The 16,157-nt window shown below is 43.8% G+C and overlaps 1 protein-coding gene across 1 annotated transcript in view; it reads left to right on the top strand.

The window, feature by feature from the left end:
• A2ML1 (alpha-2-macroglobulin like 1) overlaps positions 1–16,157 on the top strand; it is a 38,057-nt gene that overhangs the window by 6,796 nt on the left and 15,104 nt on the right. Inside the window, exons 5-21 of the mRNA XM_021690430.1 lie at positions 106–126; positions 938–1,097; positions 1,370–1,454; positions 1,944–2,070; positions 3,262–3,376; positions 3,922–4,031; positions 5,195–5,362; positions 6,778–7,005; positions 9,111–9,171; positions 9,642–9,787; positions 10,236–10,406; positions 11,176–11,334; positions 12,599–12,703; positions 13,344–13,444; positions 14,127–14,355; positions 14,486–14,612; positions 15,898–16,019. Of these exons, the coding sequence (XP_021546105.1) occupies positions 106–126; positions 938–1,097; positions 1,370–1,454; positions 1,944–2,070; positions 3,262–3,376; positions 3,922–4,031; positions 5,195–5,362; positions 6,778–7,005; positions 9,111–9,171; positions 9,642–9,787; positions 10,236–10,406; positions 11,176–11,334; positions 12,599–12,703; positions 13,344–13,444; positions 14,127–14,355; positions 14,486–14,612; positions 15,898–16,019 (2,235 nt within the window). The remainder of the gene's footprint in view (positions 1–105; positions 127–937; positions 1,098–1,369; positions 1,455–1,943; positions 2,071–3,261; positions 3,377–3,921; positions 4,032–5,194; positions 5,363–6,777; positions 7,006–9,110; positions 9,172–9,641; positions 9,788–10,235; positions 10,407–11,175; positions 11,335–12,598; positions 12,704–13,343; positions 13,445–14,126; positions 14,356–14,485; positions 14,613–15,897; positions 16,020–16,157) is intronic.

Raw genomic sequence — 16,157 nt, 5'->3', positions numbered from 1 at the left:
AAATGGGCAACAGAGAAAGAAAGAAGCGCTTGTGAACTTTCTGCTTTCAGCCCATACTTATTGCTTATCCTGCTCTAACCCACATTATCTGATTTTCCTTTTCAGTACTCCATGGCGGAGCTGCAGGTAAGTCGAAGTTTCCTTTTCTTTTCCGTCAGTTGTGGAAAAGGGGAAATGAATTTGGTGCTAAACCTTGAAGCCCCAGAAACAACTCGGAGATCTTGGCCCAGAGCCCGAGACTCTGCCCAAGTACTGAGCACCCAGAGCTCACCCAAGCTGCGCCTGTTCTCCTGCCTGCGCCCCCACCCTCTCAGTCCTGAGGCTCTGTAGAGAAGGACATCACTCCGCTGCGACTAGCCCTCCCCCTCTGATTCCTCTGACTTCTCTGTGCCATGCCAGTTCATCCAGGCTTGGTTCTGTACTCCTCTGATTCTAATGACTATTGTCATAGACACTCAGCCGTTGAATATGACACGAATACCTGTGGGAAGGGCTAAGAATGAAAGGGACTAGAAGGATGAATGCCCCACAGCAACCCCTCCATTGTTCTGTTAGATTATCTGTTGGGTATCTTGTGATAAATTCCTTCAGCGTTGCCCCTAAATAGGTACCAAGAATAAACACTCTTTGTAAAGGACATCCGAAAGCCCACTTTCTGAAACTGGTGATAACCCCTTTGAGGACTCAGTCTGATTATTTGAATCCACAAAGATGCTTTTCGTCCCAAGTGGGGTCGGACCTATGGGAAAATTTATTTCATTTAGTAATAAAGAAAATCATAAATGAAACAGGGAGCTGTTCTTCCTGGATACAGACCACGGGGGTCATGAGCAATGAGTGGGATTCTTTACCTGCGTTTTGTGTCTTTACCTGCTTTTTTGCAGTGCATAGTGAGAAACAGGCAGGTACCTCATGAGTTTCTTTCTAATGAACACAGGATCCAAATAGGAACAGGATTGCTCAGTGGCTGGAGGTGGTGCCTGAGCAAGGCATTGTAGACCTGTCCTTCCATCTGGCACCAGAAGCAACACTGGGAACCTATACAGTAGAAGTGGCTGGGGGCGCGACCTTTGGCATCTTCAGTGTGGAAGAATATGGTAGGTGGTAGAATTAGTAGGTCAACGTGTTGGACATAATCTTGTCCCCAGATCAGCAAAGGTAAAGTAAAATCTACTATGGGAAGGGATTTTTTAAAATTCATTTTCGAATCCATGCTAAACCAGCCAATAACTTCAGGAGCATTTTGCCTTCATAATCGCCCTTAATTTAATTAATTTAAATATGACTATTTTTATTCCCCTCTGTTCACTACCTGTATGGTCAAATCCTCTTCCTCTTCCTTTCCCATTTCTGTTTCCACTCTCTCCAGTGTTGCCTAAATTTAAGGTGGACGTGATAGAGCCCAAGCAGTTATCAACAGTAGAAGAATCCTTCTTAGTGACAATCTGTTGTAGGTAAGAATAAAGCTCTGGATCTGGTGGAGAGTAAAGCTATATTAGAAGCGTGACACGGGAGTGTCATGGGGAGAGAGATTATGGAGGCAGTGGTGAAAACTTAAGCTTTTTATGTGGTCCAGAGTCCTGACTTCTCCAAGAACACATTTTCTAATTGTGTCCCTGCTCTGACTTTCCACCGCTCGCTTGCTCAATCAGCATTATTGATGCAGTGTCTACCTTATGCAGAACACAGTATTGAGTCCCATGGAGAGATAGGAGTAAGGAGAATGAGAAACACGGTCTCTGTCCTTCCGATGGTACTTATTGTGTAGTGGCAATATCGTAAGGCTTTGAGTAAAACAGGGAAGTGGACAAGACTAGTGAAGGATTGTTAGTACTTTGAGAAGTTGGAGTAGGGGAAAGAAGGGACAGTGGTGTTTTGGAAGAGGAGGGTTGGATCTCAAGTGCAATCTCCCAACTCTGACTTCTCATGCTTTTCTGGGTTAGGTACACCTATGGAAAGTCCATGCTAGGGGCAGTGCAGGTATCAGTGTGTCAAAAGGCATATACTTACCATTTTCCAGAGGCAGAATGGGAACAGCTACCTGACAAATGCAGGAACCTTTCTGGACAGGTGAGTAAATGGGATGTAGAAAAGGAACCTTATTCATATGTCCTAATGAGTAACTAAGCACCTATATAAAAAAGTGGTAAAGGAATTTAAGAAACAAAACAGATGAACATGGGGGGAGAAAAGAGAGAGGCTCTTAACTATGGAGAACAAACTGAGGGTTGCAGAAGAGGAGAGGGGTGGGGGGATGGGTTAAATGGGTGATGGGCATTAAGGAGGGCACGTGATGTAATGAGCACTGGGTGTTATATGTAAGTGATGAATCACAAAATTCTACTACTGAAACTAATCTTACACTCTGTGTTAACTAACTGAAATTTAAATAAAAACTTAAGAAGGAAAAAAAATATGTTGAAAGGTGGTAAAAATAAAAAGTGGCAAAAAGCCCAAAGTAGAAATCATTTCGTACAATTATTGCCCCAGTTCCAAAGAACAAAGCAGTCTTCTTTATTCTAAACAGATGAAGTCTTTTTTATTTATTTATTTTTATTTTATTTTATTTTTAAAGATTTTATTTATTTATTTGACAGAGAGAGAGACAGTGAGAGAGGGAACACAAGCAGGGGGAGTGGCAGAGGGAGAAGCAGGCTTCCCGCTGAGCAGAGAGCCCGATGTGGGGCTCAATCCCAGGACCCTAGGATCATGACCTGAGCCGAAGGCAGCTCCTTAACGACTGAGCCACCCAGGCGCCCCTTTATTTATTTATTTTTTAAGATTTTGTTTATCTATTTGACACAGAGAGAGAAAGAGACAACACAAGCAGGGAGAGGGAGAGGGAGGAGCAGACCTCCCACGGCCGAGCAGGGACCCCAATGCGGGGACTCGATCCCAGGAGCCTGGGATCATGACCTGAGCCAAAGGCAGACGCCCAACCGACTGAGCCACCCAGGCGCCCCAGATGAAGTCTTTTTTAGAATCTGCCTTGGAGTCAAGAAATTAACCTAAATCCTTGGGAGATATAATTTTCCTGCCCTGCAGTTGGTTCTTTTCCCCCCTATATCTTGGATCTTCAAAGTTGTTTCATGATTGTGTATGTGCAGGTGTATACTCTATTGTTATAGGAGAGTTTTTCTATCTTCAAAGTGGAGAAACTAAAGCATGGAGATAAGAATTTCTTTCGATAGTACATTATGAAATGGGAGTAAAAGTTAGGTTACTCATCCTCTCTTTCTCTCTCCCTGATTGCTTCACTAGACTGACAAAGCAGGATGCTTCTCCGCTTCTGTGGACATGTCCACCTTCAACCTCACTGGTTACATGTACAGCCACACCATCAATATTGTGGCTACTGTGGTGGAGGAAGGAACAGGTAGGTGGGATAGTCCTTGGTTCATTAAGAAAAGAGAAAGGGGCAGCTGGGTGGCTCAGTTGTTGGGCGTCTGCCTTCGGCTTGGGTCATGATCCCAGGGTCTTGGGATCGAGCCCCACATCGGGCTCCCTGCTCGGTGGGAAGCCTACTTCTCCCTCTCCCACTCCCCCTGCTTGTGTTCTCTCTCTCGCTGTGGCTCTCTCTGTCAAATAAATAAATAAAATCTTTAAAAAAGAAAGAAAAGAAAAGAGAAAGGAGAAGGGCTGTTCTAGGGATAAACTTAGAGGACTCAAGACTTACCCTCACTAGTGTTTGGGAATGACTCTGTTCCTAGTTCACAGTCAAAGGGAAATGTCAGATTCCAACGTGTCATCTGTTCCTAGTTCCCTAAAAGGTTGGGGAGGAGGAGTTTGTTTGATCTTTGGCCAGAAATATGTTCAACTTCATGCTTCCAGTAGCACCGTCCTTTCAGGGATTTTTTTGTTAAACATGAAGATGAGGATATCAGGTATTTCAGTTGTCATACATTTGGTTTCCCTCTGCAGGAGTAGAAGCCAGTACCACTCAGGATATTAACATTTCTTCACAAGTGGGATCAATAACCTTTGAAGACACCAAAAATTTTTATTACCCCAGTTTCCCCTTCAGTGGGAAGGTATGTTGAAACATATCTCTACACAAAAAATGCTTAACCATCCACTGTTGCCTTCTTCCTGTAGACATATAATAATGGCTAATTTAGCGTTGTTCTAAGTACTCTACAGGTATTTACTTATTTAATCTTTACAACTATCTAATGAGGTAGAAACTATTATTGGCCCCATTTTACAGATGAGGAGACTGAGGCACAGAGAGGTTAAGTGATTTTCCAAAAGTTATACAGCTAGTAAGTAGTAACTAGGATCAAACCCAGGCAGCCTGCATCCAGAGTATATACTCTTAATTCCTTATGCTGTCCTGCCCTTAATCTCACATGAGATGTGCTTTGAATATGAATGTGACTTTATTGCCTTTCCCAATGCCAAGGGCTCATAATCTAATGTTCAAATCTTTGAATTTTAGACCTGCAAGGTATCTAGAGAAATCACTTAGTGTGGCTCCTCAGCTAAGCAAGATTAATGTTAAACTTTCCTCGACAGAGAGCCATTCATAGCTCCTTAAGCCGTTTCTTCAGAGATTTTAAAATTTCCTTTGTGTCTTCTTTCTTTCTTTTAAAAACAAAACAAAACAAAACATTTATTTATTTAAGTAATCCCTATATCCAATGTGGGGCTTGAACTCAGACCCCCAGATCAAGAGGTGCATGCTCTCCCAACTGACCCAGCAGGCTCCCCTCGTGTCTTCTTTCTGATACTTAACAATCTATCTATCTTTTTTAACTTCCAAATAACTGCTCCACACAATAACCTTGTATATTTTTAGATCCATTTAGAACCATCCTTAGTCATCTTTTCTCTAGACCAAGAGTGATCCAGATTTTCTTAGAGCCTAAGGACTATACAATTGGGGAGTGGAAGGGGACTCTGTTTAAAAAAATTAAAGCAAAATAATGTACAGAGAGCCTTGGAAGGGGCCTATGTAAATGAAGGGTCCTAAAGCTTCATTAGCTACATGGCAAATCTACTTCTGCTCCAGGCTGAGCTACTTCTGTTTGTTTCTCATTTCCTCATAGATGTTAGTTCCCAACGCTTGAATCAAATTTACCTGTTTCTGGACTCTTTCCTGAAATGTATTCTTAGAGTTTATCACCTCACTTTACCTCATACTTGAACCTACTCCAAACCTAACTCTAATGCCCCAATAACCTTCATGCCGCAGATAAGAGTTAGGGGCCATGATGGCTCCCTTCTCAAGAATCATTCAGTATTTCTGGTGATTTATGGCATAAATGGAACCATCAACCAGACCCTAACTACTGACAATGATGGCCTTGCTCCCTTCGAGCTGGATACAGTTAATTGGAATGGGGGAGATATTTCTCTGGAGGTAAGGCTTCCCTGAGGGAAAACTTCAAACTTTTCCTGTTTTTTTCCCCTCCTCCCTCATTTGTAATTCTATCTCCATCACTCACCAGTCCTGCTTCCCAGTTGACAAAAGTTTGTTTTGTTTTGTTTTTAAAGATTTATTTATTTATGGGGGGGAGGGGCAGAGGGAGAGGGAGAGAGAATCTCATGCAAATTCCCTTCAGAGCACAGAGCCTGACATGGAACTTAATCCCAGGACCCTGATGAGATCATGACCTGAGCCGAAACCAAGAGTAGGATGCTCAACCAACTAGACACCCAGGTGCCTCAGGGTTTTTTTGGTTTTAAATATCAATCTAATAAATGACCGTTCAGATAAAAATTGTTATTTCTACTAATTCATCTTACAACTTATCCCCATCTCTATTTGATCCTATATTTAAAATCAGAGTAGGGAGGAAAAAATTGTTGAGAGTCATTTTCTTCCTCCCTATCCCCCTCTTTTCACCTGCCCTGAGCCATTACTCATAAAAATGGCAAGAAGAAAATTCTAGATTTTGGATAACTTGTATGGAAGGCTACTCATATCAGTTATCAACTGTGACACAATGCTGCTCAATAAACAACTACAAAACTTCAATATTATACAACAACAAGGCTTTATTGCTCGTGCTCGTGCCTATTTGTCAGATAGGCAGATGTGCTGATCTTGGTGGACTTTCTCACATGTTTGTGGCTGAAGGCCAGTGCCTCATGCGCCAGCAAGCTATCCCAGGTATATTCTGATGGCAGCGATGAGATGCAAGAGCAAAAGTGGACACCCAAGGGTTTTTCCAAGCCTCTACTTATCTTGCATATGCTCACATCCCATTCCCAACAAGTCACGCGGTGGGCCTGCAGTTAGACTAGAAGGGCATTGTAAGATTACATGGTAAAGGACATTAATAGGGGAGGGATGGATTGTGCCATTAATGCAATCATTCAGCTATACTACTTAAGCAAACACATACAATTTATGTTGTGGCTAATTTAGTTCTTTACACAAGGCATTACTCAATCACTCTACTTAGAAATAATTATTTTTAATCTTATTATCCTTTATGCCTTGTTTTCTCATCCCTAGGATGTATTCTTTAATTTCTATGTAATCTTAGTCGTGCTTATCCATATATCCCCTGCGTCAGTCCCTGAAGGTTTGTCATCCACAATTGCCCGTTACTTGGCAGCTATAATTCAGTCCTTCACTCCTCTGGATACTAAAGTGCTGCTATTATGGATTTCTCAAATATCCTTGGCTGGACCTCTAGTAAAATATCTACATGCCATTCTTAGGCAGTGAAGATTTGAGAGAGATCTGTTTGAAAACCGTAACAAGCCCATGGGCTTGCTATGGTCAAGGTATGTGTTAAGAGTCTTTTTCTTTCTCCCTTTTCTTAGGGCAGATTCCAAATGGAAGATTCGGTACACTATCCAGAACAGAGGCCTCATTACTACCAAAATGGCTATCTGCACCTGCAGTCCTTCTACAGCACAACTTGGAGCTTCCTTGACATCCACCCACTACATGGGATCTTGGTGTGTGGCCAGCCCCAGGAAGTGCTGGTGGATTATTACATTGATCCAGAGGATGCAAACCCTGACCAGGAAGTCATCTTCTCCTACTATGTGAGACAGGGAAATGAGGGCTGGTGAAAGTGCACTGGGGAAGGACAGGAAATGAGGAGAGTGAGCCGGAGAGGGTGGGTAGACTGTCTAGAGACATAATGCAAGTCCCAGAGGTAATTTCAAAATGTTTGGAAGCCATATTTAAAAAATTAAAAGAATAGGTAAAACTAATTTTATTTATTTATTTATTTAAAAAGTTGTATTTATTTATGAGAGAGAGAGAGAGAGAGCACATGTGTATCAATGGGGGGAGAGGCAGAGGAAGAGGGAGAGAGAGGATCCCAAGCGGATTCCCTGCTGAGCACAGAGCCTGACCTGGGACTCCATTCCAGGACCCCGAGATCATGGCCTGAGCTGAAATCAAGAATGCCCTGCTTTGGGACCCCTGGGTGGCTCAGTCGGGTAAGCATCTGCCTTCAGCTCAGGTTATGATCCCGGGGTCCTGGGATCAAGTCCCACATCAGGTTCCTTGCTCAGTGGGGAGCCTGCTTCTCCCTCTGCCTGCCACTCCCCCTGCTTGTGCTCTCTCTCTGTGTCAAATAAATAAATAAAATCTTTAAAAAAAAAAAAAAGAATCCCCTGTTTAACCAACTGAGCTAGCCAGGTGCCCCCCTAGGTAAGACTAATTTTAAAAATATATTTTTGGGGGCATCTGGCTGACCCAGTCGGGGGGAGGTGCAGCTCTTGATCTGTGGGTCCTGAGTTCGAGCCCCACATTGTGTGTAGAGATTACTTAAATAAGTAAATAAACTAAAAGAAAAAGTATTTTATTTAACCCAGTGTATCCAACATATGATCATGTCAACATGAAATCCACATCAAAATTATGAATAGATATTTCATATTTTTTGTTTCAGCTGGTATGTATTTTATAGTAGCCACATTTCAAAGGCTCCAGCAGTCACTTGTGGCCAGTGGCTACTGTATTGCACAGTGTAGGTGTAAAGGATGGGGAGGAATGAGAAAAAAAGAAATTTTAAACAGGGAAATTGTGTGGGAAGATAACACGAGGAATTAAGGATAAGATGTTGTTGGTCGGGGCTGAATGGGAGCTGGGTGGGTGAGTGGGGGAGAGCGTGAGGAGGGGATGGGACTCGGAATAAATTTCATTCTGTGTTTCATTGGTCAGTATTTTAAAATAGATGATAGATGATAAAGGTTAAAATTAGCATGGATAGCAGCTTTGTTGTGTAAAACTATAACTTGTAGCTTGAAAGAAATGTATAAAGATAAGCAGCTTTACTGGTCACCTTGGTGATAGTGAGAAATTAGATTTGTGTAAATCCTGGGTTTGATGGCCTAGAGTCTCCATTCTCTTATCATCCTCTCAAAGTTTCTGAGGGATTTTTCTCCCCATTGATTCATTTCAGTGTCTTCGTCAAGCTGAAACAATCATCCTGATGCAACAGAGTGAATGGTCAGAGTGATAGCACACGCAGTCCCTTCAGGACAGGGGTGTAGCGAGGCCCAGGAGAAGTAGCCGGCTGATCAGTGTAGAAGGGCTGAGTGTCAGCCGGGAGTCCGAGCAGCTGGCCATAGAGCCCACGACAGCCCTGCTTCGAAAGTTTCACCGAATTTGGTTTCAAGGGAGTGAACAGGAAGGGAGACTCAGGCAAAGGGGAGTTCTCCTCCAAAGACTCAAATGTCAGAAGGGCTCAAGTCAATTTAAAGCACACTCATTTCCATTGAATTTTGAATTGAGGGATAATAAAGAAAAAAGGTCATGAAGATGGATTTTAGGTAATGTTATGTTATAAGGATTATAAGAGAATAAAACCTGGAGACTTTCAAGAATTGGTGGACAGCTATCTATTGTGAAGAATGGTTTCTCCTCCGTTTGGCCGCGAGATACTGATGACCTTTGTCTCCTCCCATCCACCCCCGTGGTTCTCAGGCAGACCTCACCCTCCAGGAGGAAGAGTCAGCAGGACTCTTGGCACCGTCTGACATTTGACCAACTGATGGACACTGTGTGAAGTATTGACCCAGGCTCTGGAGCCATGAAAGGAGCCTCTCTTAATGGAGAGGTGCAGGGATGCTCTGGAGTAGGGTCAAGGCTAAACTCTCATAGCTTCCATGCTGTTGATTTTTTTTTTCTTTTTTAGTTAATAGGGAAAGGGCATTTGGAGATGGCGGGGCAGAAACACCTGAACTTTGAGAAGGAAGGTGAGTGTTCATGCTTCTGTTGAAAGACCAAAGGATATTTTAAGCTTCCAGGAAATGTTATACTAGAAGCAAAAGAAGAAGCAATGAGAGCAGCACACTAACGATAACCATAGGAGAGCAGGAAAATGGGAAGTAACTTGCAGCATTAGGCCGGCAGCAGGTTCAATGAGAAGAGCAGACATGTGGTTGGAGGTCATTGGTAGAAGGGTGTGCGTTCTCATTCCTGTGTATCCCCTCTTCTTCTTCTTCTTCTTTTTTTTTTTTAAAGATTTTATTTATTTCTTTGACAGAGAGAGACAGCGAGAGAGGGAACACAAGCAGGGGGAGTGGGAGAGGGAGAAGCAGGCTTCCCGCCGAGCAGGGAGCCCGATGCGGGGCTCGATCCCAGGACCCCGGGATCATGACCTGAGCTGAAAGCAGACGCCCAACGACTGAGCCACCCAGGCGCCCCATCCCCTCTTCTTTTTCAGGAACAAAAGGCTCCTTTTCCCTCTCACTGACCTTCACTTCCAGACTAGCCCCTGACCCTTCCCTGGTGATCTATGCCATTTTTCCCAGTGGAGGCATTATAGCTGACAAAATTCAGTTCTCAGTAGAGATGTGTTTTGACAATCAGGTAAAATGGCAGTTGAGGAAGGTGAAGAAAAGGTCTGGGCATAGAGAGAGATCACATGTATGCTGGGGTTGGAGATCAGGCAGGGGCAGGGAAATAAGAAGATCATATTGAAGTGGATGTCATTATTGTGTTTATGTCTTCAGTATGTTTTGTTGAAATCTATATCCCACTTCTTTTTAAGAAGTCGTGCTGGGAACTAGTATATTCTATAAAGCTATTCTTTCTTTCTAGTTTTTGTCTCAAACTTTCTATGTTATTCTGTGCTATGCTGCTCGCTTTTTCCAGTTGTACCACAAGAGAGGAGTTCTAAAAGGGCTAGACTTAAAAAAAAAAAAAAAGATCAGTATAAAAGTGAAGGAATGGGCTTGAATGCCAGAGTTGGGGCATATTGGCTGATGTTCCAAATGATATTGTTTCGCCTTCTCTCCAGGCTGACCTGACCCCTCAGTTGTATTTCTCCCTTCCACGGGTTTCCCTTGGCTTCTCACCTCCCCAGCAGCTTCCAGGAGCAGATGTGGAAGTACAGCTACAGGCAGATCCTGGGTCCCCGTGTGCAGCCCGGGCTGTGGGTGAGAGTGTCTTACTACTTAGGCTGGAGACAGAGCTGAGCAACGATTCTGTGAGGAGTCTGCTAATGGGGTGGGAACAGGGAGTTGACAGGGAAGACAGTTTGACTGAATTAGAATAAAAGATGGGTTTCAGGGAGTGGGAAAGAAAGTCTGAGGGAAATAGTGCACCACCATAAGGTGGTAGAAAAGCTGGTGTGGAAGTGAAGGTCAAATGATGGTATGAGAAAGGCATGGATCATGTGGACACAGAGGTAGGAAATTTGTAATAGGAGATAATTATTGAAAAAGGTGAGAAAGAGATCAAAATTTAGAAAGTAGGGAAGGGATGGGGTGCCTGGATGGCTCAGGTGGTTGAGCGTCTGACTCTTGATCTCAGCTCAGGTCTTGGTCTCGGGGTCGTGAGTTCAAGCCCCACATTGGAGCCCAGCGTGGAGCCTACTTTAAAAAAAAAAAAAGGAAAAAAAAATGGGGCGCCTGGGTGGCTCAGTCGTTAAGTGTCTGCCTTCGGCTCAGGTCAGGATCCCAGGGTCCTGGGATCGAGCCCCACATCGGGATCCCTGCTCGGCGGGAAGCCTGCTTCTCCCTCTCCCACTCCCCCTGCTTGTGTTCCCTCTCTCGCTGTGTCTCTCTCTGTCAAATAAATAAAATATTAAAAAAAAAAATAGGAAGAGATTATGATGGAATAAATATAGGAAGAATTCTGGCGTAATGAAGAGAAATAATACAAGAACAGTGAACTGTGGCACCAGAATCTGAGTGAAGTTTCTCAGATGATTTCACTGTGTTAATAGTTTATTTCCTTTTCCCCTCCTATTTCAGGTCTATAGGATGTTCTCATTCTGGTATGGTCACTACCCCTATCAGGTGGCTGAATATGATGAGTGTCCAATGTCTGGCTCCTGGGACGCTCCTCAGCCCCTCTCAATTATGTGGAGGCCTTGGTTCTCTGAAGGCATGGACCTTTTCCATTCTTTCCAGGTAGATGTTCTTACCCATTTTGTTCTTATAGAAACAATGGTGGTGGGGTGGAGGGTGAAGGAAAGTCCATATCTAAAAAAGTAGAGAGACTCATGTGGGCACTGAAGGGATAAAATCTTGGAAGAAACTCCTGATATGTGAGGTAGCCTCTCTTGGTCCTTATGCTTGAAGAAGGGGTCCAGTTGCCTGATTGCATTGGAAGAGAGCCACTATGAGAGGCTGTGTGCAGCCTCTTTCGGTCCCTGAACAAACTGATTTCCATGGGATCAGCCGAGAAGGAAAAATGAGGAAAGGTAGACCAGAGGTCTCTTACTATTGTTATAAAAAGTACTACATGAGTAGAAATTGAGTACTTTATGAGTAGAAGTTGGGGATGCTGTGGCCCAAGGCTGACCAGGAAGTCTCTGAAGTCAGGAACCATGTCTTGTTCATCTTTGTATTCTAATGACTGATCCTTCATAATACTCAATGTATTTTTGTTGAATTAACTGAGCCGATATGGTTCCTGCCCTCAGAAAGTTCAGTCTAAATCGAATAATAATGACACAGTGACTAATATTTGGGAGAAGCGTTAAACATATTTGACAATGAAATAAGTGGAATACTATTCAGCCATAAAAAAAAGAATGAAATCTTGCCATTTGCGACAACATGGATGGATCCTGAGGGCATTATGCTTAGTGAAATAAGACAGAGAAAGACAAATGCTATATGACCTCACTTATACATGGAATCTACAAAACAATGACAACAGTAAAACCAAGCTCATAGGTACACAGAACAATGTGGTGGTTACCAGAGGCAGGGGCTGGGTGTGGGCAAAATGAGTGAAGGTTGTCAAAAGGTACAGACATTCAGTTGTAAGATAAATAAGTCCTGGGGATGTAATATACAGTGTGGTGACAGCATGGTTGACATTGTATTGCATATTTGCAAGTTGCTAAAGAGTAGATCTTAAAACTTCTCATCCCAAGAAAAAAAATTTTTCTAACTATGTATGGTGATGGATGTTAACTAGACTTATTGTGGTGATCATTTTGCAAAGTATATTTTTAAAAAAATTGAAGGCCTTTCACATTAGCTGACAGAGGCAAACAAAACCTTGGTGGCTGAGTATTGGGTAGTAACCACCAGTCTCACAATTAATAGGAAAAGAATGTCTTGGTTCAGTCCTTTGAGGGTGGAATTCCTAGGCAGTTGCCCTGGTAGTAAGGGAGGGGACCACCCTAACACTTCACTGTCTGGTTTCTTTGGTGCCTGTCAGGGCATGGGCCTGAAAATACTGTCCAATGCCAAAATTAAGAAACCAGTAGATTGCAGTCAACAGTCTCTAAAATACAGCTTTGCAATGTCTGGAGGTAAGCTACCTGTGTGGCTTGTGGATTCTCTGAGATGTTTATTTATTTATTTTATTTTATTTTATTTTTTATTTTTTTTAAGATTTTATTTATTTGACAGAGAGAGATACAGCGAGAGAGGGAACACAAGCAGGGGGAGTGGGAGAGGGAGAAGCAGGCTTCCCGCGGAGCAGGGAGCCCGATGCGGGGCTCGATCCCAGGACCCTGGGACCATGAACTGAGCCGAAGGCAGGCGCTTAACGACTGAGCCACCCAGGCGCCCCTCTCTGAGATGTTTAAATCATGGAACTCTGAAAACTTACGCTTTGCCTCCTATTTCTGCACTGAGCCTCTAGCCTCAGAATGGCAATGGGTTGTGGGTCATAGATGCAGGCAGCCGGATCTCTCCCCCTGGGGAGAACTTTTGAAGCCTGAAGCCCTTACCTATTCATCCCCTGGCCCAGCCTCTTCATCTGTCACTTCCCCCTGATGGCCTTATGACTAGTCAGTTCCTCAGTGGTCCTTCCTCCTTGTCTCTGACTGGATGTTCTGTTTCCCTCTAAATTTCTTGGTAGTAGTCCCTCTGCCTCAATTTGTCTCACAACGGAAGTCTTCTGTTTTCCCCTCAATTCCCTTATTCTTGCTCTCCTTAGTAAATTACCAATAGGTGAGGAGAGTTTTGAGTCATCATCATCTTCATCACTTCAGTCAGAGAACTCTCAGGTCTGCCAATACTTCCCGGAGACTTGGCTCTGGGATCTGTTTCCTATTGGGTAAGTGATGCCTCAAAGGTACAGCAAGATTGTACAGTTGGAGAGTCAGCAGAAAACTCAGACTCAGATAATTTCTAATGAATCTAAGTCTCAAGCCAAGAGAGTTTAATGGGGACGTGGGAACTTGCTTCTTTCCCTGAATTCTTAGGCAATCATAGGCAATCCCTCAAAAAGAACTCACATGTCTCCACATTTACAGAGTGCAGACAGTGCATTTGGAGTCCAGGTCCAAGAGACGTAAAGACATGTGTTGACCTCCTGCCCACTGCTTACCTGCTCATTTTGACAAGCCAGAGGAATGACAAGCCCCCTCTCACCTCAAGGCTCATGTGTCCAGCAGGCACATGAAAAGATGCTCAGCATCACTAATCATCAGAGAAATGCAAATCAAAACCCCTCCCAGATTCAGAGGGCACTGGCCTCTTTCAGATATGTTTGCACACGGGCCCTCCCTCTCTCATTCACCCCCTCATATCCTCAGACACCCCCCCTTCTCCCAATTTCATACATCCTTGCTCACCTGAACGTTCGCACTCTGAGATTTGCATGTTCCTCAGTTCATTTGCCTTTTTACCCCGCCCCCCACAACAACAGCAACAAATGACTTCTGTAGGTAAATTTATAGCTTATATCACAATGTTCTCCTGCTCTGTGCCTCACCTGGGTTCTTGTGTTCTCACAGTGACTCTGGGAGGGAGGCTGTCCATGTCACCGTTCCTGACACCATCACCGAGTGGAAGGCCATGACTTTCTGTACCTCCCAGTCCAGAGGCTTTGGTCTTTCACCTACTGTTGGACTGACTGCTTTCAAGCCATTTTTTGTTGAACTGACTCTCCCTTACTCGGTAGTTCATGGGGAATCCTTTCGCCTTACTGCCACCATCTTCAGTTATCTGAAGGACTGCATCAGGGTAAGAGTTGGGGATGCAGGAAGCAGATGCCCCTGGGAAAGAGATGGGATGTGTCTCCACCCCCACATTTTCCCAAGCCTCTGTGTGTTATTTCCTGTACTCAGACCCTTTATTTCTTAAACATCTGCAGGTTCAGACTAACCTGGGTACATCAGATAAGTACCAGGTGGAATCGTGGACAGATTCTTGGGGCTCCAGCTGTCTCTGTGCTGATGAAGCAAAAAACTATCACTGGAATATCACAGCTACCAAATTGGGTAAGAGAAGGAAGCGATAGAGGAGCAAGGAAAGCATAGAGCAAAAGCTCAGTGATTGAGAACTTTACCCTTTCCTCTCCTGCATTTGCTTTGTTCTCTCGTTCTTTCTCATTTTATTTGCCTCTGCTCTTTGATGACCAAAAAATTATCCAAACTAGACAATTTTGAGTGTGAAAAGGGGAGCTTTTAATATTTATGCCAGGACAAGGGATATATAGTCATGTTACTTATCAAATAGTTACTGTGGGACAGGTGCTATTCTAACTGCTCGACATGTGGTAACTCATTTAATCATCACAATAACCCTGAGATGTCATTTGCTCTTAGGATAAAATCCTGGTAACTTAAAGTATGGTTTTCAGATGTATAGTTATCTACTGCTGCTTAACTAGTCACCCTAAAACTTAAGAGGCTTGGGACATCTGGGTGGCTCAGTCAGGTAAGTGTCTGCCTTTGGCTCAGGTCAGATCTTGGGCTTCTGGGATGGAGCCTTGCTCATGCTCTCTAAGAGATAAATAAAATCTTAAAAAAACAAAACAAAACAAAAAACCCCCGAAAACCAACAACTTAGAGGCTTAAAAGAACAAACATTTATGATCACCCAGTTTCCATGGGCCAGTGATCTAAGTGCAGAGTGCAGCAGGGTGCCTCTGGCTCAAGGTCTGTCACGAAATACCAGTCACGCTGTCAGCAGGGCTGTGTTTTCATCTGGAGACTTGACTGGGAGAGGATCCACTTCCACTGTCCTCCCAAAGCCTCTGTCCCTCAGAGGCCTCAGCTGTGGGCTAGTGGCCTCCCTCAGTATCTCATCACATGAATCTTTCCACTGGGCTGCCTCAGGACAGGGCAGCTGCATTCCTGCTGAGCAAGTGGCCCAAGAGAAAGAGTGCACCCGAGACAGAAATTATAGTCTTTTTTATAACCTAGTCCCAGAAGTGGCATCTCATTGCTTCTGCCCTATCCTCTTAGAAGCAAGTCGCTCAGTCCAGCCCACACTCCAAGAGGAGCTTACACAACAGTGTAAATATTGGGATGCAGGGATCATTGGGGGCCCTTAGAGGCTGCCTACCACACTGGACCAGTATTATTGACATCACCTGGAAATTTGTTAGAAATGTGAATATAGGCCCCACCCCAGAAGTACTGACTCAGTTTGTATTCTAACAAGATCTGCAGGTCTTTGCATGTTGTTAAGTTTAAAAAGCACTGGTCTACAGGGGGAAGAGACCTCATTGGTACCTCTGGCAGTAGGGCTAATGCCTTCTTTTCCCCTTCTTTCTTCCAGGTCATGTGAACTTTACCATCACTACTAAGATTCTGGACAGCAATGAACTCTGTAAGGGGCAGAAGGGGTTCGTTCCAGCAAAGGGCCAGAGTGACACACTCATCAAACCAGTTCTGGTCAAGGTGAGTTTTCTTTTCCTTCCCTTCCCTTCCCTTCCCTTCCTTTCCCTTCCCTTCCCTTCCCTTCCCTTCCCTTCCCTTCCCTTCCCTTCTCATCTCTTTCTTTCTTTCTTTCTTTCTTTCTTTCTTTCTTTCTTTCTT

Source organism: Neomonachus schauinslandi, chromosome 5 (genome assembly GCF_002201575.2).
Source record: "Neomonachus schauinslandi chromosome 5, ASM220157v2, whole genome shotgun sequence".
In the NCBI taxonomy this organism is placed as follows: Eukaryota; Metazoa; Chordata; class Mammalia; order Carnivora; family Phocidae; genus Neomonachus; species Neomonachus schauinslandi.
This window is presented reverse-complemented; position numbering and strand designations above follow the sequence as displayed.